We start from the raw sequence: 27,122 nt of genomic DNA, 5'->3' as shown, positions 1-27,122 counted from the left end.
GTACGTCTGCGGCCTTGATCTCTGTACCCCACCACTCCTGCCTCAAGTGCTTAAGCAGGATGAGTGAGTGAGGAGTGAGTGAGTGAATGGAGAGTTGATCAGGACAGGGGCTTACTGGGTGACCTAACCAGCCCCAAACCAGGGACCATGTTTAAATAACTTGTACTGGGTCACATAGCCAGTAAATGCTAGAACTGGGCTTGAATCTAGTTTTCTGCAAAGCCCTTGTTCTGATACTGAGGGGTTGTTCTCCCCACTTATGGATGAGGAAGGTCTGGTGCCCAGAGAGGCTGTGGGAGGAGCCTCATGGTCCCGCTCCTGGCTGTCCTACGAGATCCTCAGGGGCAGAAAGAGGCAGTGGCAGTGGAGGGAGGGAGAGGCCGTGCCTGGTTTCCTTTCGGTCGTTGTTTTTCCTGGCCTGCCTCATACACTGCCAAGGGGTCTGTGCCGAGCTGGGCTTGGGCCCAGGCAGAGGACAGAGCCAGGGAGGGCCCTCTTCCCTTCCGGCAGGGAGGAGGCACCACAGTCATTTCCGAGACCAGCAGGCACGGGGCGCTGGGCTCTCTGCCCCACATGGAGTTCCTGCTAGCGAAACCTGGGCACTTCTGGGAGACCCTGGGCTATAGCGGCCCCTCAGCCAAACCCCTGGGGCTTCCAGCCCAGCTCAGCCCACACTGGCTTTGCATGACACTGAGCGAGTCACTTCTGCTCTGAGCTCCAGTTTCCTTGTAAAATGGGGATAGGATTGGGGTGAAGATGGGTGAGTTTGGCATGCAGTAAGTCTTCACCAAACAGTAGTTCCCAGCCTACACAGTGATGGAGTCTGGTTGCAATTTCCCAGCTCAGAAGAGCCTTCCATCCTCATCCCTGCAGGCCTCCTTTCCTGGCTTCCCTCAACCAGCCAGCAGGGAACAGAACAGAGGGTGTGTGCCAGGAATGGGGTGCTATTGCTACAGAGTCCTGGACCAGGATCAGAGATTGCAGCTCCTCTATCGTCTTTCTGTAGGGATGACTTGGACATCTGCCCGCCCTTTGTCATATCGGGCCTGTTCTACATCCCAGACAACTAGATACAGGTCTCAGGGTCACACTGTGACCTCCAGCCATCATGCCCTTCTCTGGGCTTCAGCTCCTTGGAGCAGCAGGCACCAGTCACCAAGAACTCACTGTGCAGGGCCCAGGCCAAGGCTTTTGTGCAATAGCTGGTTCAATTATCCTGTCAGGCTTGTAAGTTTGATCCTGTTATTACTGTGTTCACTTTATAGTTGAGGAGACTGAGGTGCAGAGAGGGAAATTGACTTGCCCAGGACTACAGGCTGGTCACTGGCAGAGATGGGATTCAGTGGTCTAGGGCCCATCTTGCTCTGGGTTTCCACTGCAGCTTAATCCCCTCTCTGTTTTGTTTTGTTTTGTGTTTAGGAGATAGGGTCTCGCTCTGTTGCCCAGGCTAGAATGCAGTGGCACAATCATAGCTCACTGCAGCCTTGAACTCCAGGGCCCAAGTGATTCTTCCATCTTGGCTTCCTGAGTAGCCTGGCCTATAGGTGTGTGCCACCATGCCAAGCTAACTTTTTTGGTTTCTTTATAGAGATGGAGTCTTGCTATGTTCCCCAGGCAGATCTCGAATTCCTGGGCTCAAGCGATCCTCCTGCCTCAAGCCTCTCAAAGTGTGGGATTACAGGTGTGAGCTACCGTGTCCAGCCCCTCAAAGTGTTGGGATTACAGGTGTGAGCTACTGTACCCAGCTCCTCAGTCTTCTCCCTTTAAGAAAAGCTTCTGGGGCCGGGCGCGGTGGCTCAAGCCTGTAATCCCAGCACTTTGGGAGGCCGAGACGGGCGGATCACGAGGTCAGGAGATCGAGACCATCCTGGCTGACACCGTGAAACCCCGTTTCTACTTTAAAAATACAAAAAACTAGCCGGGCGAGGTGGCGGGCGCCTGTAGTCCCAGCTACTCGGGAGGCTGAGGCAGGAGAATGGCGTGAACCCGGGAGGCGGAGCTTGCAGTGAGCTGAGATCCGGCCACTGCACTCCAGCCTGGGCGGCAGAGCGAGACTCTGTCTCAAAAAAAAAAAAAAAAAAAAAAAAAGAAAAGCTTCTGGGTAAGAGGTGGCTGGGAGAGGCTTTGGAAGTGTGAAGAGCCCAGGTAGCCGGGCACAGTGGCTCATGCCTATAATCTCAGCTACTCAGGAGGCTGAGGCAGGAGAATCCCTTGAGGCCAGAAGTTCAAGATTCTCCTGGACCACATAGTGAGACCCCGTTTCTTTTTATTTATTTATTTAGAGACAGAGTTTTACTCTTGTTGCCCAGGCTGGAGTGCAGTGGCATGATTTCAGCTCACTGTAGCCTCTGCCTCCCTGGTTCAAGCAATTCTCCTGCTTCAGCCTCCCAAAGTGCTGGGATTACAGGCACCTGCCACCATGTCCGGCTAATTTTTTGTATTTTTCGTAGAGATGGGGTTTCACCATGTTGGCCAGTCTGACCTCGAACTCCTGACCTCAGGTGATCCACCTGCCTCGACCTCCCAAAGTGCTGGGATTACAGGTGTGAGCCACCATGCCCGGCTGAGACCCTGTTTCTACAAAAAAATGCAAAATTAACCAGGTGTGGTTATGCATACCTGTAGTCCTAGCTATTCCGGAGGCTGAGGTGAGAGGATTGCTTGAGCCCTGGAGTTCAAGCCTGCAGTGAGACATCATTGCACCACTACACTCCAATCTGGAAGATATAGTGAGACCCTGTCTCAAAAAAAAAAAAAGGCCGGGCGCGGTGGCTCAAGCCTGTAATCCCAGCACTTTGGGAGGCCGAGACGGGCGGATCACGAGGTCAGGAGATTGAGACCATCCTGGCTAACACGGTGAAACCCTGTCTCTACTAAAAAATACAAAAAAAAAAAAACTAGCTGGGCGAGGTGGCGGGCACCTGTGGTCCCAGCTACTCGGGAGGCTGAGGCAGGAGAATGGTGTGAACCCGGGAGGCGGAGCTTGCAGTGAGCCAAGATCCGGCCACTGCACTCCAGCCCCGGCGACAGAGCAAGACTCCGTCTCAAAAAAACAAAAAACAAAAAAACTAGCTGGGCGAGGTGGCGGGCGCCTGTAGTCCCAGCTACTCGGGAGGCTGAGGCAGGAGAATGGCGTAAACCCGGGAGGCGGAGCTTACAGTGAGCTGAGATCCGGCCACTGCACTCCAGCCTGGGTGACAGAGCAAGACTCCGTCTCAAAAAAAAAAAAAAAAAAAAAAAAAAAGCCCCAGGTAAATGAAAAGGCATTTCTGAGAATAGGGTCTTCCCAGCTTTCTGGGGCTGTGCTGTGATACAGACACCGGGAGCTTGTGGTACCTAGGTTTGGGTTTTGGTTCTGCTGCTTCCTTCATGAGTTTCTTGGTCTCTTTGTGCCTCAGTTTGCTCATCTGCAGTGTGGCAGTGACGCAATAGGAACCTGCCTGTCTCCGGGGTTGCCCTGCTGTGAACGTCGGGTGGTCAATGGGACTTGCAGTGGGGGCTCTCCTCAGCCTCCTCACACCCTTCTCTCTCCCAACCCTGCACAGGTCTCTAAGGACATCTCCATGCGGCTGCATAAGGAACTCGAGGTGGTGGAGAAGAAACGGGCACGACTGGAGGAGGAGAACGAAGAACTTCGTCAGCGGCTCATCGAGACTGAGCTGGCTAAGCAGGTGCTACAGACAGAGCTGGAGCGACCGAGAGAGGTGAGGACTTCGTGCATCCAGCAGGGCCAGCCTAGGGCAGGCGGGCACATGCAAGCCCCCACAAGCCAGTGTCTCTGCGAGCCCCCACTTGTGGGAAATGGGCAGCTTATGCCTCCCTGGCAAGGTCGTTTATTCATTCATTCCTCCAACATGCATTTCCTGAGCACCTACTGTGTAAACTGTGTGCTGGACACTAAGGTTACTACGGTGAACAAAATACACCCAGTTCCTGTCCTCAGGGAGCTCACAGGGTAACGAGAGGGAGTCATTCATCAAAGAACCACAGCCGCTGTGGGAGGATTCACTGAGAAAACATGCAACAATGTCAGGCATGGGGCTCAGCCCTCTGTGCCTCAGTTTCCTTACCTGTAAAATGGGGCAGTGGTGCCCTGAGTCATTGTGAGGACCAACAGGAATAACGCACATGTGGAGTGGCTGCAAGAGACTGCCAGGTCTGCCATTTGGCGTGAAGTCAGTGCGGGGGCTGGGTCTCAGGCCGGTGTCGCTGGGGTACTGGTGCTTCCTCAATGTGACCCTGAGACACAATCCTGTCTGTCTTTGTTCATGCCAGTTCCTCCCCCGGCAGACCTCCTCCTCCTGTTGTGTGTTGGGTATACACAACATATAGTATGCGCCCTGCTTGACAGTTTATCTCAAACATTTTCATGCTAACAAGGTTGCAATCATGCCCATTTTATGGATGAGCAAACAGCCCTTGAGAGAGGGAGGGATGACCTCAAGGTCATGCAGGGCTGAGGGGGTTCTGCAGAATGCCAACTAGAAACCATCAACCTAGGTGTCCCTTAAAGGCTGGAATCCCCCCATTCCAGGGGTCTGTGTTCCAAATGGTCTGGGGTGGCTTCTGGCCCTAGAGGCAGAGCCAGGCCTTAGCTCTCTGCCTGCTGATGAGGTATGAGGATCATGCATTCTTCCAGGGCACACTCCTCGCTGCAGGCGCTGCCTGCCTTCCTCCCCCGAGGGCGAGCCTGCCAGTGTCCCTGGACTGAGACACCACAGCCCGAGGCCAGAACATTCCTCCAGCCATCCTTCCCACTGGGCGTGTTGGTGTGATGTGCCAATGCCCTCTCAGTGTGCAGGGAGAGGAGGCGTTTGCTGCTAAGGGTGGCTAGCCCCCTCCCTTCATTCAGCTGCCCGCTCCCACGGCCTGGCCCGTAACACAGAGCACCCTCTTCACACCGTCTTGCTGCTGCTACCCTTGATAGTGAAAAGGGGAGACAATTTCTGAAAGCATCTTAAGGTCACAGTACAAGTGATGAAACTGAGGCTCCGGGAGGAACAACTTGCCTGAGTTCACCCAGCCTATACTTAGCAGAGATGTGGCTGGAACCCTGAAGCCACTTCCCTTCTTTAAGTCTCAGTTTCTTTATCTGTGACATCAGGATAAGCAAACAAACAAGCAAAGCCTGCATGGTGGCTCACACCTATAATCCCAGCACTTTGGAAGGCTGAGGTAGGCAGATCTCTTGAGCCTAAGAGTTCAAGACCAGCCTGGGCAACATAGCAAAACCCTGTCTCTATAAAGAATGCAAAAATTAGCCAGGCTTGGTGGTGCCTGCCTGTAGTCCCAGCTACTTAGGAGGTGGAGGCTGTAGTGAGGTGAGATTGTACCACTGCACTCCAACCTGGGAGATAGAGTGAGACCCTGTCTCAAAAATAAAAAGATAAAAGGGGTCCAGGCACAGTGGCTCACGCCTGTAATCCCAGCACTTTAGGAGGCCGAGGCGGGTGGATCACCTGAGGTCAGGAGTTCGAGACCAGCCTAGCCAACATGGCGAAATCCTGTGTCTACTAAAAATACCAAAAAAAAAAATTTAGCTGGGCGTGGTGGCGGGCACCTGTAATCCCAGGTACTTGGGAGGCTGAGGTAGGAGAATGTCTTGAACCCTGGAGGTGGTGGTTGCAGTGAGCCGAGATCACGCCATTGCACTCACTCCAGCCTGGGCGACAAAAGCGAAACTCCGTCTCAAATAAATAAATAAATAAATAAATAAATAAAACAGGGTGATAACTGTACGCAGCCTATGAGGTTGTTTAGGATCATGAATAAGATTATGTAACCATGGAATACTATGAAGAAATTAAGAAGAATAAGATAGTATGGCAGTTCCTCAAAAATTAAACAGAACAATCATATGATCCAGCATTCTCACTTCTAGGTATATCCCCAAAAGAAATGAAAGCAGAGACTCAAAGAGATATTTACACATCCATGTTCAGAGGAGCATAACTCACAATAGCCAGAAGATAGGAGCAACCCAAATGTTCATCAGCGGATGAATGGATGAACATAGTGTAGTGTACATGTGTAATGGAAAACTCTTCAACCTTACAAAGGAATGAAGCTGGGTATGATGGCTCATGCTGTAATCCCAGCCTTCTGGGAGGCAGAGGTGGGCAGATTGGTTGGGACCAGGAGTTCAGGACCAACCTGAGCAACATGGCAAAACCCCATCTCTATAAAAAATACAAAATTTAGCCAGGCATGGTGGTGCATGCCTGTAGTCCCAGCTACTAGGGAGGTTGAGGTGGGAGGACTGCTTGAGCCCAAGAGGTTGAGGCTTCAGTGAGCTATGGTGGCACCCCTGGACTCTGGCCTGGGCTATAGAGTGAGACCCTGCATCGAGAGGGAGAGGGAGAGGGAGGAAAACAGAACAGAACAGAAAAGACCAGCACTTTGGGAGGCCGAGGCCGGCGGATCATGAGATCAGGAGATCAAGACTATCCTGGCTAACACGGTGAAACCCCGTCTCTACTAAAAATACAAAAAAATTAGTCAGACATGGTGGCGGGCGCCTGTAGTTCCAGCTACTCAGGAGGCTGAGGCAGGAGAATGGTGTGAACCCGGGAGGCGGAGCTTGCAGTGAGCCTAGATTGCGCCCCTGCACTCCAGCCTGGGCGACGGAGCGAGACTTCATCTCAAAAAAAGAAAAGAAAGTATTTGGAATTTATTTGTGAAATTTTAAAAGAGGTCAGACTTGTAAAGAGCTCTTTGTGGTGCCTGGTACAGAGTAGGTGCTCAAGAAACACTGGTTCACATCCCTCTGCGGCTGCTGTCAGTGAGGCTGGTCTGGCTCTCCTCACGTGCCCTGTGGTGTCTCAGGCTTGTGCGCAGAAGGCGGGAGCCTGTGTTTATTATTTGCTGTTTATCCTCTCCCTCCTCCCTCTCTTTCCTGACATGGTTTCTATGGAGACGAGGGTCCCTGAGCAATTCTTCTGCCAGAGCCTCAGTCCCATCATCACGATCTGCCGTTGCCATCCTGACAGGCTGCCGAGGCGGTGCTGTCACCCGGCTGGGAACAGGAGCCCCTGGCCTGAGCTGATGTGGTTGCCATGGAGACAGCTCTCTGCTAGAGAGAAGGGAGGTGGCAGGCCCCAGCCGAGGGCTGCGGTGGCACTGTTGCCCAGCTACCCCTCTTCCAGTGTCACACCCCTCCTTGTGTTTTAGGCAGAAAGCCAATACGAGTGTTGACGTGATTTATTATGATATAGCTGCTGTGTCTGAGCCCTCACTCTGTGCCAGGCACCACACAAGCCTTGACCACACCAGCACATTTAACCCTCCAACCGCCTTCCCACAGACACGGTGTGGTTGTCTTATTTTATAGGTGCCACTGTTTGTTGGCAATTTTAAAATCATGATTTAATTCCCATATCATACAATTCACCATTTAAAAGTACTCAGTTCAGGCTGGGCGCGGTGGCTCACGGCTGTAATCCCAGCACTTTGGGGGGCCGAGGTGGGCAGATCACCTGAGGTCAGGAGTTCGAGACCAGCCTGACCAACATGATGAAACCCCCTCTGTACTAAAAATACAAAAATTAGATGGGTGTGGTGGTGGGCGCCTGTAATCCCAGCTACCTGGGAGGTTGAGATAGGAGAAGAATTGCTTGAACCTGGGAGCTGGAAGTTGCAGTGAGCCGACATCCCATCATTGCACTCCAGCCTGGGCAACAGAGCGAGACTCTGTCTCAAAAAAAAAAAAAAAAGCGTGCAATTCAGACCAGGCATAGCACTTTGGGAGGCCGAGGCAGGATGATTGCTTGAGCCCAGGAGTTTGAGACCAGCCTGGGCAATATAGTAAGACCCCCATCTCTACAAACAGCTTAAAAATTAGCTGGCATGATGGCACAAGCCTATGGTTCCAGCTACTCAAGAGGCTGAGGTGGGAGAATTACTTGAGCTTGGGAAACGGAGGTTTCAGTGAGCCGAGATCACGCCAGTGTACTCCAGTCTGGGTGACAGCGCAAGACCCTGTCTGAAAAAATAATAATAAAAATAAAAACAACAAAACAGTGTATAATTCAGTGATTTTTATTATATTCATGATGTTGTGTAGTGTCACCATTATCTACTTCCAGAACATTTCCATGACCCCAAAAAGTAACCTCATGCCTGTGAACAGTCACTCCCCACGCCCCCTTTCCCTCTTGTCCCCAGCAACCACTCGTCCGCTTTGTGTCTCTGGATTTGCCTGTTCTGCGTGCTTCATCCAAATGGAGTCTTTGGTGACTGGCTTCTTTTACTTAGCATCAGGTTTTCAAGGTTTATCCATCCATGTTGAAGAATGTAGCAGGACCTCATTCCTCTTTATGGCTGAGTAATCATCCATTGTGTGGGTATATAACCACATTAGATTTGTCCATTTATCTGGGTTGCTTTGGCTACTATGAATAATGCTGCTGGGAACACTGATGTGCACGTTTCTGAGATTCTGTGTGTGTTCTCTTGTGTAGATCCAGGGAGTAGAACCGCAGGATGTAGACTCAACTGGGGAAAGACAAAGATGGGATTCAAACCCAGGACTCCACATCTCCCAAACTCACACTGACTTTTCTGGTGTTGCCCCTACACTCCTTGCCCCACGCTTGCTTTCCTAGGACCCTCAGGTGTCTTCAGAATCCTGGAAGAGGCTGCCCACTCCAGTGACTGCTTCCCTCGCTGGCACAGCCTTCTCATCCAGATTTCCTACCTGGTGGGCTAGGAAGGGGCTGATAGTTCAAAGCCTGGTTCTACGTTTTTTCCGGCTTTGCACTTACTCGCAAGTGACTGTAACCTTTGGGGAAATGATATAACTGCTCTAGTGCTTAGTTTGTGTATTTATTTTATTATTATTATTGGGGGAGACAAGAGTCTTGCTGTGTCACTCAGGCTAGAGTGTAGTGGCATGATCATGGCTTGTTGCAGCCTCAAACTTCTGGGCTCAAGAGATCCTCCTGCCTCACCATCCCAAGTTGCTGGGACTATAGGCGCACGCCACCACACCTGGCTAATTTTGTAATTTTTAAAGAGATAGCGTCTCTCGCTATGTTGCCCAGGCTGGTCTCAAACTCCTGGACTCAAGTGATCTGCCCACCTCAGCTTCCAAAGTTCTGGGATTACAGGCATGAGCCATCGTACCCAGCCCAGTTTGTTTATTTATAAAATTGGAATATTATCCCTACTTCTCAGAGGTGTTTGTGAAAATTAAACAAGACAAGCAAGTAAAGTGCTTAACACAGACTAAGGACTTATTATTTTCGTTACTGCCACAACCACCGTGAGGGCTGCGGGTCTGGAGAAGCATTTGCCTTAGTTGAATAAATACATTTCTGCTGCCTCTGGCAAGGAGCTCTCTGTCTAGAGCTGCCAGTTGCCCGGGAAAGGAGCAGCTACGTTGCCAATCTTCATGTGCAGTTGGCTCCATCTGTCCTTGTGACATTTGATTTGGGGCCAATGTTTAAACCACTCTTTGTTTTCTTCCCCAAATGATCTCTCCCTAACCAAGAGTCACATGGCCTCTCTGTGTGGCCATATCAGCCATTCTGGAGGAAGAATGAGCCTAAATCTTTGAGGTGCACCCCCAACCCTGGTTTCCTTCTAGAATCTAGAGTAGGCCAGGCACAGTGGCTTACATCTGTAATCCCAACGCTTTGGGAGGTCGAGGCGGGTGGATCACTTGGGTTCAGGGCAGACCAGCCTGGGCAACATGGTGACATCCAATTCCTACAAAAAATACAAAAAAGTAGCCAGATGTGGTGGTGCACGCCTGTAGTCTCAGCTGGTCAGGAGGCTGAGGCATGACAATTGCTTGAACCTGTGAGGCAGAGGTTGCAGTGAGCCGAGATCATGCCGTGGTACTCCAGCCTAGGCGACAGAGTGAGACCCTGTCTCAAAAAAAAAAAAAAAAAAAAAAGAAGAGTAAATTTTGTACCTGAAGCACAGTTTGTGCTTTCATTGAGACCTTTCCAAACATCTCCTCCTCCAGATTTGGTGAAAATCTGCCTCGCTGTTTTGGCAGAAGGTTCATTTTGTTCCTTGGAAGGTTGGCCTTTGTTTCTTGGCTGAAGTGGCGCAGGAAGGTGTTTGAGTGTAGAGGCCCCTCCAGAGCTGTGCTCAGGAGCTGTCTCCTGGGCTGAAGGAAAGACAAGGGAGAACATAGCTCAGGCTTCTCCTAGAAGCCTGTAGACCAGGGATGCTTGGAGGCACCACCCTGGCTGCTCAAAGACAGCCTTGTGAGTTGCTGGCGAGTGGGGAAGCCCCTGTTGCATGCCAGGCCACAGTTTGTCCTCAGGGCTGGGCATGTCCCCAGGCTTTGCGACTGCATTCCTGCTGGTGTCCAGGCACCACCCTGCCCTGTCCCACCCTCTCAAGGCCCAGAGCCAGAACATCTGCCTCTTGGGCAGAGACTGACTTCATCCCTGGGGGCTCCACAAAGGGGCTCTGACAGGCCCTGGCTTTCTTGAGGGGTGGCAGCCCCCCAGCCGCCTGGCCAGCTACTGCCCTGCAGAGGGGAGGAAGGTCTTTGTGCACTCTGAGCCCGCCTTGTATTCCCTCCAGAATGGCAGGGCTGTGTGGGAACCCACATGGCTTAGGTAAGGTGGGGGAAGTGTCAGGTCCCACCAGAAAAGGGTGGAACTCGTCTCCTCTGCCCACTGCCCTGCTTTCTAGTGAGATTCAAGCCATTCAGCTCATTCACACCTTTTCTCTGCCTGCTGGAAAGGTGTGCGGTGACTTCTTGGGGAAAGTATATTTTAAAAACCTTTTATAATGACTTTTCCCTTCCCCACAATAGGTAGTTAGTATATACTTAGCAAGCAGAAAAAGATTAGAAGATTCAAATAAGCCATAGGGAATTTCTGTGTGGATGGGGAGGTGCATATACTTCCAATAAGTTTTTCTATGTATACATATATGTGTATTTAAATGTAAATGTGAATATGCTTTTTTTCTTTTTTGGAGACAAGGTCTGGCTCTATTGCCCAGGCTGGAGTGCAGGGATGTGATCTTGGCTCAGTGTAACCTCTGCCTCCCAGACTCAAGTGATCCTTCCACCTCAGCCTCCCAAGTAGCTAGGACTACAGGCACGTGCCACAACACCCAGCTGAGAATATGCATTTTGTTTGTTTTGTTTTTGTTTTTATTTTTGTTTTTGAGACGGAGTTTCGCTCTTGTTGCCCAGGCTAGAGTGCAATGGTGCAATCTCAGCTCACTGCCACCTCTGCCTCCTGGGTTCAAGCGATTCTCCTGCCTCAGCCTCCCAAGTAGCTGGGATTACAGGCATGCACCACCATGCCTGGCTAATTTTTTTTTGTATTTTTAGTAGAGACAGGGTTTCTCCATGTTGGTTAGGCTGGTCTTGAACTCCCGACTTCAGGTGATCCACCCGCCTCGGCCTCCCAAAGTGCTGGGATTATAGGCGTGAGCCACCGCGTCTGGCCAGAATATGCATTTTTTTAATCTAAAAAAGTAATACAAACTCAGTGAAGCAAAAATATCATTAGAAAAGCACACAGATGCATACCTAGCATACCTCTAAGGACAAGCTGCAGCACTCTGGTTATGTTGGTTGCCTTGGGCAGGATAACTGGGTGACTGGGTTCACTGTATTCTTTTATGTACTTTTTGAATGTTGAACCATGTGACTTTGTTATCTATTCAAAAATAATAGAAATAATAAAACCCGTACATTAAAGAAGAAAGTCTTCAGTTTGACTCCTCAGCCGGACCCAGCATCAGCAGTTTGCTTTGTATCTTTCCAGGCCTTTCTCTAGTCTCATTCAATGCAGAGTTCTATAGATTTTGAAACTCTTTTTTTTTTTTTTGAGACAGAGTCTTGCTCTGTTGCCCAGACTGGAGTGCAGTGGTGTGCTCTCAGCTCACTGCAACCACTGCCTCACGGGTTCAACCAAGTCTCCTGCCTCAGTTTCCCTAGTAGCTGGGATTACAGGCGCCTGCCACCACTCCCAGCTAATTTTTTGTATTTTTAGTAGAGATGCATTTTCACTATGTTGGCCAGGCTGGTCTCAAAGTCCTGGCCTCAGGTGATCCACCCGCATTGGCCTCCGCAAGTGCTGGAATTACAGGTGTGAGCCACCACACCCAGCCATTTCTTTCTTTCTTTCTTTTTTTTTTTTTTTGAAACGGAGTTTCATTCTTGTTGCCCAGGCTGGAGTGCAATGGCACGCTCTCGGCTCACTGCAACCTCCGCCTCCCAAGTAGCTGCGATTACAGGCATGCGCCACCACGCCTGGCTGATTTTGTATTTTTCGTAGAGATGGGGTTTCTCCATGTTGCTAGTCTGCCACCACTCCCAGCTAATTTTTTGTATTTTTAGTAGAGACGCATTTTCACTATGTTGGCCAGGCTGGTCTCAAACTCCTGATCTCAGGTGATCCGCCCGCCTCAGCCTCCCAAAGTGCTGGGATTACAGGCATGAGCCACCGCACCCAGCCTCTTTCTTCTTTCTGTGGCTGAGTAAATATTCTGTTGTGTGGATAGACCACATGTTTTTTTTATCCATTCTAAAGTTAGTGGACATATTTGGGTTATAGGTTTTGTTTTGCTGGTTACTTCTTTCCCTTAACAGAGTGTCTGGGAGACTTTCCCATGTCAGTGAATCTCATGATCGCTCAGTCCTATGAATGGCTTTTAGGTGATCTCATTCATTCACATGTGATGCCTGACCCCTTGGTACCTGTGGAGACCCCTGGTTCTCCTCTCTGTCGCTTCACTTCCTTCCTCCAGGGAGCCTGCAGTCCTTGGCGTGGCTCTGGTCACCTAATCCATGGTCCAGTGTTATAAATGAGAAAATGGAATTTCAGGGAGAGGAAGGGGTTCACCCAGGGATCATAAACTCAGCGTCGCAAGGGCCCCAGGGTTCAACTCCCAGCTGAGGCCACAGCCCTTCCCACTCAGCTTGTAATAGGCGGGCGCAGATCCTTCCATAGCCTGACGGTCTGAGCCCAGAGCCCCCACCTTGCACTCGCCACAGGGTCTGCTTCTGTGTGCCCTGTCCAGGGCCCCACTGGCTGCATTTGTCTGCTGCCTCCTGGCTCTTGTGGAAGGACTCCTTTTCTGACCCATAGCCCTGTTTCATCCCCTTCCCTTCCAGCTTTTGAAAGCTCCCAGGTCAGCACTTCTCAAATACTGGCTCCTGGCTCTTGGCACCCAGCGTCTGAAATATCAGCCTCTGCCTTCCTGCCTCATTTGCATTTCAAAAGGTCTCTTTAGGATTTGATTGGGCTCTCAGATACTCTGTACTTAAGGGTCCATCTGGAGCTCTCCTTGCCTGGCACAGTGGATCCGACCTGCATTTCAGAATCACCTGAAAGCATTTAAAAAATACTGATGTCTCAGACCTACCCCAGACCACCAGTATTTTTTTTTTTTTTTTAAGTAATTCTCATGTGTACCAGGTTGAGAACCACTGTGCTAGCTACACTCTGGCCCTCATCAGCGAAGGCACATTTTTTCCTACCAACTCTTTGGAATTTGATTAAGAGCTATGTCAAGAACTGGTCCCAGGTGAGCTGTGGGTGTGCTGTGAGACCTTGGACAAGTCCCTGCCCCTCTCTCTTGGTTTCAGAAAAATAGGACTCGGATTAGATCAGTGGCTGTCACTTTCAGGGATGGGGTGTGAGAGGCGGGGATGGGAGCAAGCACGTATCCAAATCACCTGGGACCATTTTCAGAAATATACCAGCCCACCTTGAAAAGTCAAAACAACCTGTAAGCATGGTTTTATACATCCACCGCCACCATGAATCACCCCTCCTCTCTTGGGAGGAAGCGCTCAATGGAATCGTGCATCTAATTGAATGACTTCTTTAAACATTGAGAAACTTCAGTAATTGTTATTGTAACATTTCCTCCAATTCCCTCTGTAGGGCTTGTGCCATTTGGCATTCTTGCCAGCAATTTATGAACCTTTTTGTTTCTCCATAGCTTCACCAATAGACTATGTCTTCAGATATTTGGATTTTTGCCAATCTGATAGGTGAGAAACGGTATCTCAGTGTAATTTTAATTTGCATTTATCTAACAGGAGCGGGGTTGAATATCTTCTTGTGCCTTGATATCTTCATGTGCCATGATCCATTTGCCTTTCTTTTCCTGAGAACTGTTTTTTCATATCTCTAGCCTATTTTCCTACAGGTCTGGTGACCTTTTTAATGCTCTGTTTGTGAAACTCTTTCCATATTTAGGATATCAACCCTTTGTTGGTGTTATACATTACAGATATTTTTTCAGAGTTTGTCATTTATATTTTTACTTTTCTTAGGGTGTTTTTATTTCCATGCACAATTTGCTTGTGTAATCAAATGTATCTATATTTTCCTCTATTGCTTCTGGATTTTAAACATCTTATTTTTTTGAGGCAGAGTCCTGCTGTGTTGCCCAGGCTGGTCTCAAACTCCTCAACGCAAGCAGTCCTCTCACCTCAGCCTCCCAAAGTACTGGGATTACAGGCATGAGTCACTATGCCTGGCTAGCTTCTGGATTTGTTTTTTGAGACAGGGTCTTGCTGTGTTGCCCAGGCTGGTCTCGAACTCTTGGCCTCAGGAATCCTCCTGTCTTGGCCTCCCAAAGTGTTGGATTACAGGCATGAGCTACCACATCCAGCCCTCATTTTCATTTTATCCATTAGTATTCATTCTAAATTAAAGTTCCCACTAGATGTCAGTTTCATGAGGACAGGATTTTCTCTGAGGTGGAGATTTGCCTACTGAGCTTTATGGAAGAGTCTCTTGGGGAACAACACCCCAGGGAGTGAGGCAGAGCTGGAAGCTGAATTACGCCAGTGATCCCGGTAGATCCCATGGGGAGCTCCGGAGCTAGGATGGCCCTCCCTGTAGAGCTGAGGCAAGAGGTTATGGACCCGTCCCTGGATGTGGGCTCCATCCACGGATGGCACCTGCCCTTGGACAAGGTGGTTCCCCTCAGCCAGTGGCTGCCGCTGGGAGGGGTACTCAGCTTTGAAGTCTCAGCTCTGAGAATGAGTGTCTCAGTTCCGAAGGGGAATCTGGGCAAAGCACCGCAACATCCTCCATGGTTCACTGCTGTGTTCTGTACACCTACCTACCTGGCGCATGATAGGTGCTCAGGAAATCCTTTCATGAAAGACAAGCAAGAACAGAAACACAGCTTTCCAAGTCTTAGCCGAGACCAGCTGGGTCACACATGGGAGTGGGCTATAGGGGAGGAGCCCTGAGCAGGTGTTTTCAGAATCATCTCCAGTGCTTCTGGCCTGTCTCCCATTGCTGCTCACTGGGTAATCTGGAGGGCTCCTCTTACTCAACAGTCAGTGCCGTCAGGGTGGGGTGGCCTGGGGACTGGGGCCCTCCCTGGACCCTGGGCACTGTGACAGCTGTCTGCATGTGCATCACCCTATGAGCTTTCAGTCCTGACTTTTTTTTTTTTTTAATTCTCCCTTCAGCATTCCTTGAAGAAAAGAGGAACCCGCTCCCTGGGGAAGGCCGATAAGAAGCCTTCAGTGCAGGTAATTCCCAGCAGCCCCCGTAGGAAGGTTTTATTCTGAAGACCTGAGCCTGACTCTTAAGTGGCCTGGGGATCCCAGATTCTGCCCTGTCCTCCCCTTGCTCATTTTCTTTTCTTTTTTTCTTTCTCTTTTTTTTTTTTTTTTTTTTTGAGACAGAGTCTCACTCTCTTGCCCAGGCTGCAGTGCAGTGGCACAATCTCGGCTCACTGCAACCTCTACCTCCCAGGTTCAAGCAATTTTCATGCCTCAGCCTGAAAAGTTAGCTGGGACTACAAGTAGCTGGGACTACAGGTGTGCACCACCACATCTGGCTAATTTTTGTATTTTTAGTAGAGATAGGGTTTCACCATGCTGGCCAGGCTGATCTTGAACTCCTGGCCTCAAGCAATGTATGTGCCTCGGCCTCCCAAAGTGCTGGGATTACAGTTGTGAGCCACTGCGCCCGGCCCCCTTGCTCATTTTCTTAGTTTCACTGCCCACTTTATTTCCCAAAACCACATCCTGAGCCCATGGTTCTTAGATGCTTAGATACTCACTCCTCACCCCAGCCAGGAACTTAGCAAGCAGCACTACAGTCAAATCCAAAGGTCTAGAGTTGGAGACCGAGGCTTGAATCTTGGCTCTGCCACTTGACTGCCATGTGATTGGGGTGAGTCATTTTGAGTTTCTGGGCTCCATTCCCTATCTATCCCTGTCTTGGGGTTCATTGGAAGAATTGGATAAAGTACTACTATATGCAGCAAAGGCCACATACCGTTAGCTCCTAGTAGTCTGGGATTGTCAGAATGCCAGGCCCTTTTCATCCTTAGCTCATTTAATCCCCTCTGTGGCTCTAGGAGGGAGGTAATGTTACTGCCGCATTTTACTGATGAAGCTGTAGTAGCAGCAGTTGCTCATCAATATGTCACCTGCTCCTGGACTCCCAGGCTATGTGTGGTGCCCCATCCTTGCTGTCATTTCAACGTCTACCCCTCTGCATCTCCCCGGGACCCTTACTTCCTTGAGGGTGTGGCTGTGTCTGATTCAACCCTGTGTTCCCAGCATATAGTTAGTGCTCCCCAAAATGCCGTGGCTGGTACTGAGCCTCCCAGCACTAACCTTCCTGGGTTGTGTCTGTCTCCGTGGCCCCAGGAGGACAGTGCAGACCTGAAGTGTCAGCTGCACTTTGCAAAGGAGGAGTCGGCCCTCATGTGCAAGAAGCTCACTAAGCTTGCCAAGGAGAACGACAGCATGAAGGAGGAGCTGCTGAAGTACCGCTCGCTCTATGGGGACCTGGACAGTGCGCTGTCAGCCGAGGAGCTGGCGGATGCCCCCCACTCGCGGGAGACCGAGCTGAAGGTGCACCTGAAGCTGGTGGAGGAGGAAGCCAATCTGCTGAGCCGCCGCATTGTCGAGCTGGAGGTGGAGAACCGAGGCCTGCGGGCTGAGATGGACGACATGAAGGATCACGGAGGTGGCTGTGGGGGTCCTGAGGCACGCCTGGCCTTCTCCGCGCTGGGTGGCAGCGAGTGCGGGGAGAGCTTGGCAGAGCTGCGGCGACACCTGCAGTTCGTGGAAGAGGAGGCTGAGCTGCTGCGGCGCTCTTCTGCCGAGCTTGAGGACCAGAACAAGCTGCTGCTGAACGAGCTGGCCAAGTTCCGCTCGGAGCACGAGCTGGACGTGGCGCTGTCGGAGGACAGTTGCTCGGTGCTCAGCGAACCTTCGCAGGAGGAGCTGGCGGCCGCCAAGCTGCAGATCGGGGAGCTCAGCGGCAAGGTCAAGAAGCTGCAGTACGAGAACCGCGTGCTCCTCTCCAACCTCCAGCGCTGCGACCTCGCCTCCTGCCAGAGTACGCGGCCCATGCTGGAGACGGACGCCGAGGCCGGGGACTCTGCCCAGTGTGTGCCTGCTCCCCTGGGCGAGACACACGAGTCCCATGCGGCCCGCCTCTGCAGAGCCAGGGAGGCTGAGGCGCTGCCTGGGCTGAGGGAGCAGGCCGCCCTGGTCAGTAAGGCCATCGATGTCCTGGTGGCTGATGCCAATGGCTTCTCGGCTAGCCTCCGACTGTGTCTGGACAATGAGTGTGCTGACTTCCGGCTGCATGAGGCCCCGGACAACAGCGAGGGCCCCAGGGACACCAAGCTCATCCATGCCATCCTGGTGCGCCTGAGCATGCTGCAGCAGGAGCTGAACGCCTTCACGCGGAAGGCAGACGCAGTCCTCGGGGACTCTGTCAAGGAGCAGCAGGAGTCCTTCTCATCACTGCCCCCCTTGGGCTCCCAGGGGCTCTCCAAGGAGATTCTTCTGGCAAAAGACCTTGGCTCAGACTTTCAGGTAAGGTGTCTCATGCACAAATCCTATTATTTATTTTTTTCCTTTGTTTTGTTTTGTTTTTCTTGAGAGAGGGTCTCTCCCTGCCAGTCAGGCTGAAGTGCAGTGGTGCAGTCTCAGCTCACTGCAGCCTTGATATCCTGAGCTCTAGCCATTCTCACCCCTCACCCTCCTGAGTACCTGGGACTACAAGTGAGCACCACCACACCCAGCTAATTTTTATTTTTTATGTTTTGAGACGGAGTCTTGCTCTGTCAGCCAGGCTGGAATGCAGTGGTGAAATTTCGGCTCACTGTAACCTTCAACTCCCAGGTTCAAGCGATTCTACTCCCTTAGCCTCCCAAGTAGCCGCGATTACAGGTGCCCTCTATCACACCTGGCTAATTTTTGTATTTTTGATAGAGATGGGGTTTCACCATGTTGGCCAGGCTGGTCTCGAACTCCTGACCTTAAGTGATCGGCCCACCTTTGCCTCCCAAAGTTCTGGGATTACAGGCGTGAGCCACTGTGCCTGGCCATAATTTTTAAATTTTTTTGTAGAGATGGGATCTCGCCATGTTGCCCAGGCTGGTCTTGAACTCCTGAGCTCAAGTGATCCACCAGCCTCAGCCTCCCAATGTGCTAGGACTATAGGTGTGAGCCACTGTGCGTGGCCTGATAGTCACATTTTAAATGGTCAGTATTTTTGTGTGTCTAGTGGAGTGGATCTAAAATATTTCATCCTTGGCAACTTGCCCTTCTAAATCATTGTCTACATATGTATCATATATTTGTTTTTCCACCCAGATTGTTTTATATCTGTTGTTACTATACACCTTATATTTTTTACGCAGTGTATCAGTTTGTTCATTTATGATGCTTGTCTGTTGTTCACACACTTTTTGTCCTCACTGCTGAAGGTGTCATGATTAGCAAAAACAGATATGATTCCCCCTCTCATTGCCCTTATCATCTAGTGGGCAGAGTCATCCAAAATATCATGTCAGTGAATGTGCAGTTAGACACTGAGAGAGGAATCTGAAGGAAAGGTACATGGTTTTATGAACAAGGAACTTGACCTGGACCCTGTGCTGAGGGAGGGCGTCTGATCTGACCAGAGGTCAGAGGGATGAATGGCTGGGGGAACAGGGTTTTCAGCAGAGGAAATAGCCTGTACAAAGGCACAGCTCAGATCAGAGGCGGAAGGAGCGTGGTGTGTCCAGGGCGCTGAGTGAAGAGACAACGTGAAGCTGGACTGCACTGAGCATGGGGGAGATTTGATCTTCATCCTCAGAGCAATGGCAGGGAATTTTTCATTTCCAGGGAAAGAGAGTGACTTAGCGCTTTCTTTTTTTCTTTCTTTTCTTCTTTTTTTTTTTTTTTTTTTTTTGAGACGGAGTCTCACTCTGTCACCCAGGCTGGAGTGCAGTGGCACGATCTCAGCTCACTGCTACCTCCACCTCTCAGGTTCAAGTGATTCTCCTGCCTCAGCCTCCCAAGTAGCTGGGATTACAGGCATGTCCCACCACACCTGGCTAATTTTTGTGTTTTTAGTAGAGACGGGGTTTCGTGATGTTGGCCAGGCTGGTCTTGAACTCCTGACCTCAGGTGATCCACCCGCCTCGGCCTCCCAAAGTGCTGGGATTACAGGTGTGAGCCATCGCGCCCTTCCGAGATTTAGCACTTTCTTTTTAACAACTATACAGTGATATGTGCCATAATTTCTTTAACTCAAGACCTGTTGATCCAGTTTCATCTTACTTGTTTAAGCAAGCACACTGCCTTTTTTTTTTTTTTTTTTTTAAGAAACAGTCCTGCTCTGTTGCCCAGGCTGGAGGGCATTGGTATGATCACAGCTTGCTGCAGCCTCAAATTGTAGATGGAATTATAGGCATGTGCCCATAGATTGCTCTGTTATCTCCCTCTTGGTTCTTCTTGAAAGAGGGATGAACAGAGGTCACACATGTGATAGGATAGTTGGGGCTGACTCAGAAGGTTTGTGCACAAGACACACATTCACAAAATCACTTCCCACTGACCTAGTCATTCATCCTTTCTGCAAGCATTCACTGAATGGCAGCAGTGCTCCAGCCAGGGCTGGGTCTGGGTTGCAGAGGTGAATGTACCAGGGTCCTAGCCCTCCGATGGGTGGTTCAAGCCTCTTAGGGAGCGCAGAGGCCTGGGGTGGGTGTTTCTGGCACCCCTCGGGCCCCTCCCCATGGTGATATTTGGTTTGTTCTGCCTGTGCCTCTGGGTGCAGCCACCTGACTTCAGGGACCTGCCGGAATGGGAACCCAGGATCCGAGAGGCCTTCCGCACTGGTGACTTGGACTCTAAGCCCGACCTCAGCCGGAGCTTCAGGCCTTACCGAGCTGAAGACAATGATTCCTATGCCTCTGAGGTGGGTCTAGGCCTGAGCAAGCAGGGGATTGGGTAGGAGGAAAGTGACTGAGGCCTGTCAAAAGCAGAGTGGTGCATATATCACTTAGCTGGTGAGGATATGGGTTTGGGGAAATAAGGAAGTTTGGGACATTCTCATGGCCTGTTCCAAGGAAACTTATAAACTCATCTTCATAAATTATTTTTTTTTCTGTATTAAATTCCACTGGGAATTTAACAATTTATGTAATTTTTTGTTTGTTTGTTTTTGAGATGGAGACTCGCTCTGTCCCCCTGACTGGAGTGCAGTGGCGCGATCTTGGCTCACTGCAAGCTCCGCCTCCCGGGATCATGCCATTCTCCTGCCTCAGCCTCCTGAGTAGCTGGGACTACAGGCACCCGCCAACGTGCCCGGCTAATTTTTTGTAATTTTAGTAGAGACGGGGTTTCACCGTGGTCTCAATCTACTGACCTTGTGATCCGCCTGCCTCAGCCTCCCAAAGTACAATTTATGTAATTTAATGGAACTACTTATTTATGTAGCAGGAAGGCAGCAGTCTCTATAGTCAGGGAGTTTGAGTTTCAATTGTGGATCCACTCTTTACCTGGCTGTGAGATCTTGGATAAGTCATCTTACCTCTCTGATTCTCAGTTTTCTCACCTGTAAAATGAAGGTGCCTCACAGGGTTGTTGAAAGGATTAAATACATGAAAAGCCATAGCTTAAGGCCTGGCCCACATTGGGTGAGGATGAGGAGGAGGATGATGATTATGATGATAATGACACATCTGTGGGATTCAGACTTGACCTGACTTCAAGTCTCAGTTCTGCCAGTGTTCCTGTGTGACCGTGGACAGGTTTCTACCTTCTGGCCACAGCTTCCCTGTTGGTAACATGGGAGGGTTAGAGTGAATGGTGGCTATCGAATTGCTAGGATTCTTTGATCCTCAGGGAATTCTGGGTAGTTCTGAGCCCCTTCTAAGCCTACTGAGCTTCTCCTTGCTTTTCATAATGAGCCTGAAGCAGGAAAAGGCTCCTGTGGACTGGGTGGAGTATCTCTGAAACCCTGAACCTTGCAGAGTCCTGTGTATTTTCCAGCCTGAGTACCTTTCTGAGCATCTCTTGGAAGATAACTCTGTGGTCCCAGGAAGGCCAGCCCATGACTATGTAGGAAGGAGAAGCTCACTTGAAGCTGATGGATCAGACTCTGTAAGTGAGCCTCCTGGAAGCCATGGCAAAAAGAGAAAAAACTGAGATAACTCAGTTCTCTTTTTTTTTTTTTTTTTTTTTTTTTTTTGAGACGGAGTCTCGCTGTGTCACCCAGGCTGGAGTGCAGTGGCGCGATCTCGGCTCACTGCAAGCTCCGCCTCCCGGGTTTACGCCATTCTCCTGCCTCAGCCTCCGAGTAGCTGGGACTACAGGCGCCCGCCACCACGCCCAGCTAGTTTTTTTTGTATTTTTAGTAGAGACGGGGTTTCACCATGTTAGCCAGGATGGTCTCGATCTCCTGACTTCGTGATCCACCCGCCTCGGCCTCCCAAAGTACTGGGATTACAGGCTTGAGCCACCGCGCCCGGCCTAACTCAGTTCTCATTTTCTGAGAAAAGGAAATAGGCCTATTCTTTTTTTTTTTTTTTTTTTTTTTTTTAGACTGAGTCTTGCTCTGTCGTCCAGTCTGGAGTGCAGTGGTACGATCTTGGCTCACTGTAACCTCCATTTCCTGAGTTCAAATGAATCTCATGCCTCAGCCCTCCTCATTAGGTGGTACTATAGGCGTGTGCCACCATGCCCAGCTAATTTTCATATTTTTAGTAGAGACAGGGTTTTGTCATGTTGCCCAGGAGGCTGGTCTCAAACTCTGGGGCTCAAGTGATCCTCCCGTCTCGGCCTCCCAGAGTGCTGGTATTGCAGGCGTGAACCACCGTGCCCTGCCAGGAAGTAGGCCTATTCTATAGGCTTACCTGTAGAAAAAATAATTTCCTGCACACATTCAATTATTTGTTTCATTCAGTCACTCTTTATTGAGCAGTGACAATTGCCCAGTGCTGTTGAACACTGAGTTCAAGGAGGATACCAGGGAGCAGACGGTATGTAGCCCTGCAAAAATTTTTAATGCAAAACAGATATAGAAGATATACCTCAAGTCACTGTGCCTTCCACTGCCAAATCATCATATTATTGACCATATAATGAATGTTTACTTTCACAGAGGGACATTTGCCATACCTAGGAATGTTTTATGTAGGAGTTCTGGGGCCAGGCACTGTAACTCACACCTGTAATTTCAGCACTTTAGAAGACCCAGGTGGGCAGATTGCTTAAGCCTAGGAGTTCAAGATGAGCCTGGGCAACATGGCAAAATCCTGTCTCTACCAAAAATATATAAAAATTAGCCAGATATGATGGCGGGCGCCTGTAATCCCAGTTACTTGAGAGGCTGAGGCAGGAGAATTGCTTGAACCTGGGAGGCAGAGGTTGCAGTGAGCCAAGATCGCGCTCAAGTCTGGCAAAACTCCATTGAGAGAGAGAGAGAGAGAGGAGGGATGGAGGGAAGGGAAGGGAAGGAAGGAAGGAAAGGAGGGAGGGAGGGAGGGAGAGGAGGGTGAAGGTCGGAGGTCAGAAGGTCTTCACACAGTTCCCATGGTTACATTTAGTGTGTGTCCATGTCCTTTATATGTTTTTCTATGGAGGTCTATAGCTTTTTTGGTTTTGTTTTTCTACTTTCTGTTGAAGTATAACATAATAACATACATAAAATAAGGACACTGTCCTTAAGGGTACCCCTGAATGGATTGTTACAAATGTATAGATCCATTAAACGTCTTTTAAGTCCCATCATTTCGTATCTAAGTTGTTTCTAAAATATTGCAATTATAAACAATGAAACAATGAACATCTTTGTGAATCAAACTTAGTTTCCCCAGTACCTTATTAAGATAAATTTCAAAGAGAAAAGATCAAGTTCCAATGGTAACAAAAGCCAGATTTGATATGTACCGTTTCATTTAATCATCATGACGACCCTCTAAGGTGGGGACAGTCATTCTGCCTGATTTGTATTTGGACAGCTTGGGTCCAACTTCCCATCGTTCCCCTACCACTGTCATCCTGAGATCACAATTTCTATCCACTTCTTCCCCTCTCTCCCTCCTCATTATCTGTGTCCCCTGTCCACACCACAGATCAAGGAGCTGCAGCTGGTGCTGGCTGAGGCCCACGACAGCCTCCGGGGCTTGCAAGAGCAGCTCTCCCAGGAGCGGCAGCTGCGAAAGGAGGAGGCCGACAGTTTCAACCAGAAAATGGTCCAGGTGCGTGGTGCCCAGTGCTTTCCAGGCAGCTATTCCTACAGCCTCTTTGAGCTGGAAGCAGAGGCCTTGAGGATCTATGGGCCCTCTGAAGTCAAGAATGTTAGGGGAGGCTAGGCGTGGTGGCTTACCCTTGTAATCCCAGCACTTTGGGAGGTCGAGGCAGGCAGATCACTTGAGGCCAGGAGTTTGAGACCAACCTGGTCAACATGGTGAAACCCCACCTCTACTAAAAATACAAAAATTAGCCAGGCATGCTTGTGCGCGCCTGTAATCCCAGCTACTCGGGAGGCTGAGGCAAGAGAATCGCTTGAACCCAGGAGGCAGAGGTTACAGTGAGCCAAGATCGTCCCACTGCAGTCTAGCCTGGGCGACAGAGTGATCTCAAAAAAAAAAAAAAGGAATGAAAGAATTAAGGGAAACCTGAGTCTTCAGCCCCTTTGCCCTGCTGGGATGTTATTGCACGTGCCATTGTGCGTTAGCTGTGTAATAGGACTATCATTGGCTGCCTGTGGGACCTGGGGCCAGTCCTGTTTTCTCTCAGGACCTCAGTTTCCCATTTATGAAATGGTGCCCTCATCAGACCTGGCTTCTAATCAAGATAATAGTTCTGGAATAACATTTGTTAAGCCCTTTCTGTATGCTGGGCCTGTCCAATGCACTTTCCACCCATTATGTCTTTTAATCCTTGTGCCCTCCCTTATCACCATTTTGCAGATGGGGAAACTGATGCCCAGAGAGCCAGAGTGCTCTGCCCAGGGTTGCACATCCAGAGCGCAGCGGAGCTGGGCCTCTAATCCAGGTTCCTCTGTTAGCCGTGACTCTGCATTTTTTCCTAGGGTGTTGCCCAGTCATCAGCCATCCTCAACCCTGGCACGCCCTTTGCTCTCCACGCGTCACCCCTCCCTGCTATCATCGCTCACCCTCGCAGGTTCCTCACTGAACATGAGAGTCCACGTGAGACATTTGGTTCCCAGGAGGTGCTCAGTATATGATGTCATGTTTTTTTAGTCAGAGCCAGGGTCAAATCCCAGCTCCTTCAGTGATGTGTCACTGTGGCTGCAGTAGCAGAGGGCAGTGCTCATCTGAATAGACTGCGCCACGCGTGGTGGGATCCCGGGCAGGGATCACTCACAGGCACCACCCAGACTTTCCTCCCTGCCCAACTCCAGGGGCCCGGAAAGGGGTGGGGGAGAGGGAAGGGCCCTGGGATTGCTCAAGCTCTTGTCCCCCGGCAGCTGAAGGAGGACCAGCAGAGGGCGCTCCTGAGGCGGGAGTTTGAGCTGCAGAGTCTGAGCCTCCAGCGGAGGCTGGAGCAGAAATTCTGGAGCCAGGAGAAGAACATGCTGGTGCAGGAGTCCCAGCAGTTCAAGCACAACTTCTTGCTGCTCTTCATGAAGCTCAGGTGGTTCCTCAAGCGCTGGCGGCAGGGCAAAGTTTTGCCCAGCGAGGGGGATGACTTCCTCGAGGTAAGATTGGGCCTGGGACTGGGACTGGGAGTATGGGCTGGGGAGAGAGGGACAGGAAAGGGACGCCCAGCTGGATTTGACACAGCTCCTAGACTCGCATACCTGCCATCAGCATGCAAGCTTCCTTCTCTGCATTCGTTGCTCCTTTTTTTTTTTTTTTTTTTTTTTGAGATGGAGTCTCTCTCTGTCGCCCAGGCCTGAGTGAAGTGGCACAGTCTCGGCTCACTGCAATCTCCGTCTGTCTCCCAGGTTCAAGCAATTCTCCTGCCTCACCCTCCCGAGTAGCTGGGACTACAGGCGCCTGCCACCGTGCCCTGCTAGTTTTTGTAGAGATGGGGTTTCACCATGTTGACCAGGCTGCTCTCGAACTCCTGACCATGTGATCCGCCCGCCTCAGCCTCCCAAAGTGCTGGGATTACAGGTGTTGGCCACCGCACCTGGCCATCGTTGCTCTTTACTGGGCATGTGGAGGGTGCTTGCTGGGGGTACCATGAGGAAGATGACACGCTTCGTCCCGGCCTCAATAGCAGAAAGGATCCTTGGGGCTGGCAGGTCTTTAACACAGAGTCCTCAGAGGCAGCAGTATCGAGGAGAATGTAGGAATCTAGTTTTGTGGTAGCATCAGGTACAGGTATACATTTTTTTTTTTTTTTTTTTTTTTTGAGACGGAATCTCGCTTTGTCGCCCAGGCTGGAGTGCAGTGGCCGGATCTCAGCTCACTGCAAGCTCCGCCTCCCGGGTTCACGCCATTCTCCTGCCTCAGCCTCCCGAGTAGCTGGGACTACAGGCGCCCGCCACCTCGCCCGGCTAGTTTTTTGTATTTTTTAGTAGAGACGGGGTTTCACCGTGTTAGCCAGGATGGTCTCGATCTCCTGACCTCGTGATCCGCCCGTCTCGGCCTCCCAAAGTGCTGGGATTACAGGCTTGAGCCACCGCGCCCGGCCCAGGTATACATTTTTATTCAGTGCCCTGGGAGGCTCCCCTGGGCCCCTTCCCAGAATTTTTTTTTTTTTTTTTTTTTTTTTTTTTTTTTTGAGACAGAGTCTCACTCTGTTACCCAGGCTGGAGTGCAGTGCCACAATCTTGGCTCACTGCAATCTCCACCTCCCGGGTTCAAGGAATTCTGCCTCAGCCTACCGAGTAGCTGGGATTACAGGCACGTGGCACCATACCCAGCTAATTTTTGTATTTTTAGTAAAGACAGGTTTTCTCCATGTTGGCCAGGCTGGTCTCTTGAACTCCTGACCTCAAGTAATCCATCCCCCTTGGTCTCCCAAAGTGCTGGGATTACAGGCATGAGCCACCATGCCCAGCCGAAAGATATGTTTCTTTAACAAGAGGGAGTAGGCTGGCTTAAAAACACTGGTGATAGTACAGGTGGTATTAGGGTGTGGCAGGAAATGTGTGGGGGCAGAGCTTTGGGAATGTGTGAAGCTTAGAAAGGACCCACCTGGCCCATTCGTGCCCCAGTCTGTGCAGGACCCTCTGCTGCTCAAAGCCCCTGTCTCCTGTCATCAGCACAGCAGCAGGGAGGAGAAGGGGACTTACAAAGATGTCAGACCTTGGTCACACTCATCTTAGTTGACACTGCTCACTTTGGCCTTGTCCTTTTGGGTTCAGGTACCTCGAATCTAGCCCAGGCTTGGCCCTCCTCGTCCAGGCTACTGTCTGTAGGCCCCTTTCCAGATCAAATAGGGAGCATTGGCATGCCTCAAATTGCCATGTACGCCATCAGGGGTACTCCAGAGGAGCCCAGATGCCCTAGGAGCCAGGCATGACAGTTAGACCTGAGTGTATAGCAAGACCCTGCATCACCCTATCTCAGTGGAGCTCATCATTCTCGAAGGCCACTAGCTCCTCCCCAGGGCCTCATGGGAGAGTCCCTGCCGCCATTCCATGGGCCCACACCCTGCTGCCCTGACCCTGCAGTGCCTGACACAGGGCCGCCCTGGGAGCATCAGCCTCGAGCCTCTTGTCTGAAGCTGTCTCTTCTGTGACGTTTGGAAACAGAGGAGCCCTCTCACCTGTTTGGAAGTCTCACGGTCCTCTGGACGAAGCCCAGTTTAAGGGAATGACCTGCAGGCCACACAGTCTGTATTTTAAGTCAGTTTGTCTGACTTGAACCCTCCACATTTGGTGAAAACCTTTCTAGCCATTTCCGTATCCTAGAGTAAAAGAGAGAGAAACTTACTTTAG

General features: G+C 50.5%; 1 protein-coding gene across 2 annotated transcripts in view; it reads left to right on the top strand.

The window, feature by feature from the left end:
- Window positions 1–27,122, top strand: part of MTCL2 (microtubule crosslinking factor 2) — a 91,348-nt gene that overhangs the window by 31,446 nt on the left and 32,780 nt on the right. For both annotated transcript variants that reach the window (XM_005568939.5, XM_065523112.2), the window contains exons 3-8: window positions 3,546–3,704; window positions 15,422–15,484; window positions 16,616–17,797; window positions 20,034–20,174; window positions 23,335–23,460; window positions 24,696–24,926. In XM_005568939.5, coding sequence (XP_005568996.3) covers window positions 3,546–3,704; window positions 15,422–15,484; window positions 16,616–17,797; window positions 20,034–20,174; window positions 23,335–23,460; window positions 24,696–24,926 — 1,902 coding nt within the window. The remainder of the gene's footprint in view (window positions 1–3,545; window positions 3,705–15,421; window positions 15,485–16,615; window positions 17,798–20,033; window positions 20,175–23,334; window positions 23,461–24,695; window positions 24,927–27,122) is intronic.

This window comes from Macaca fascicularis, chromosome 10 (genome assembly GCF_037993035.2).
Source record: "Macaca fascicularis isolate 582-1 chromosome 10, T2T-MFA8v1.1".
Lineage (NCBI taxonomy): Eukaryota > Metazoa > Chordata > Mammalia > Primates > Cercopithecidae > Macaca > Macaca fascicularis.
This window is presented reverse-complemented; position numbering and strand designations above follow the sequence as displayed.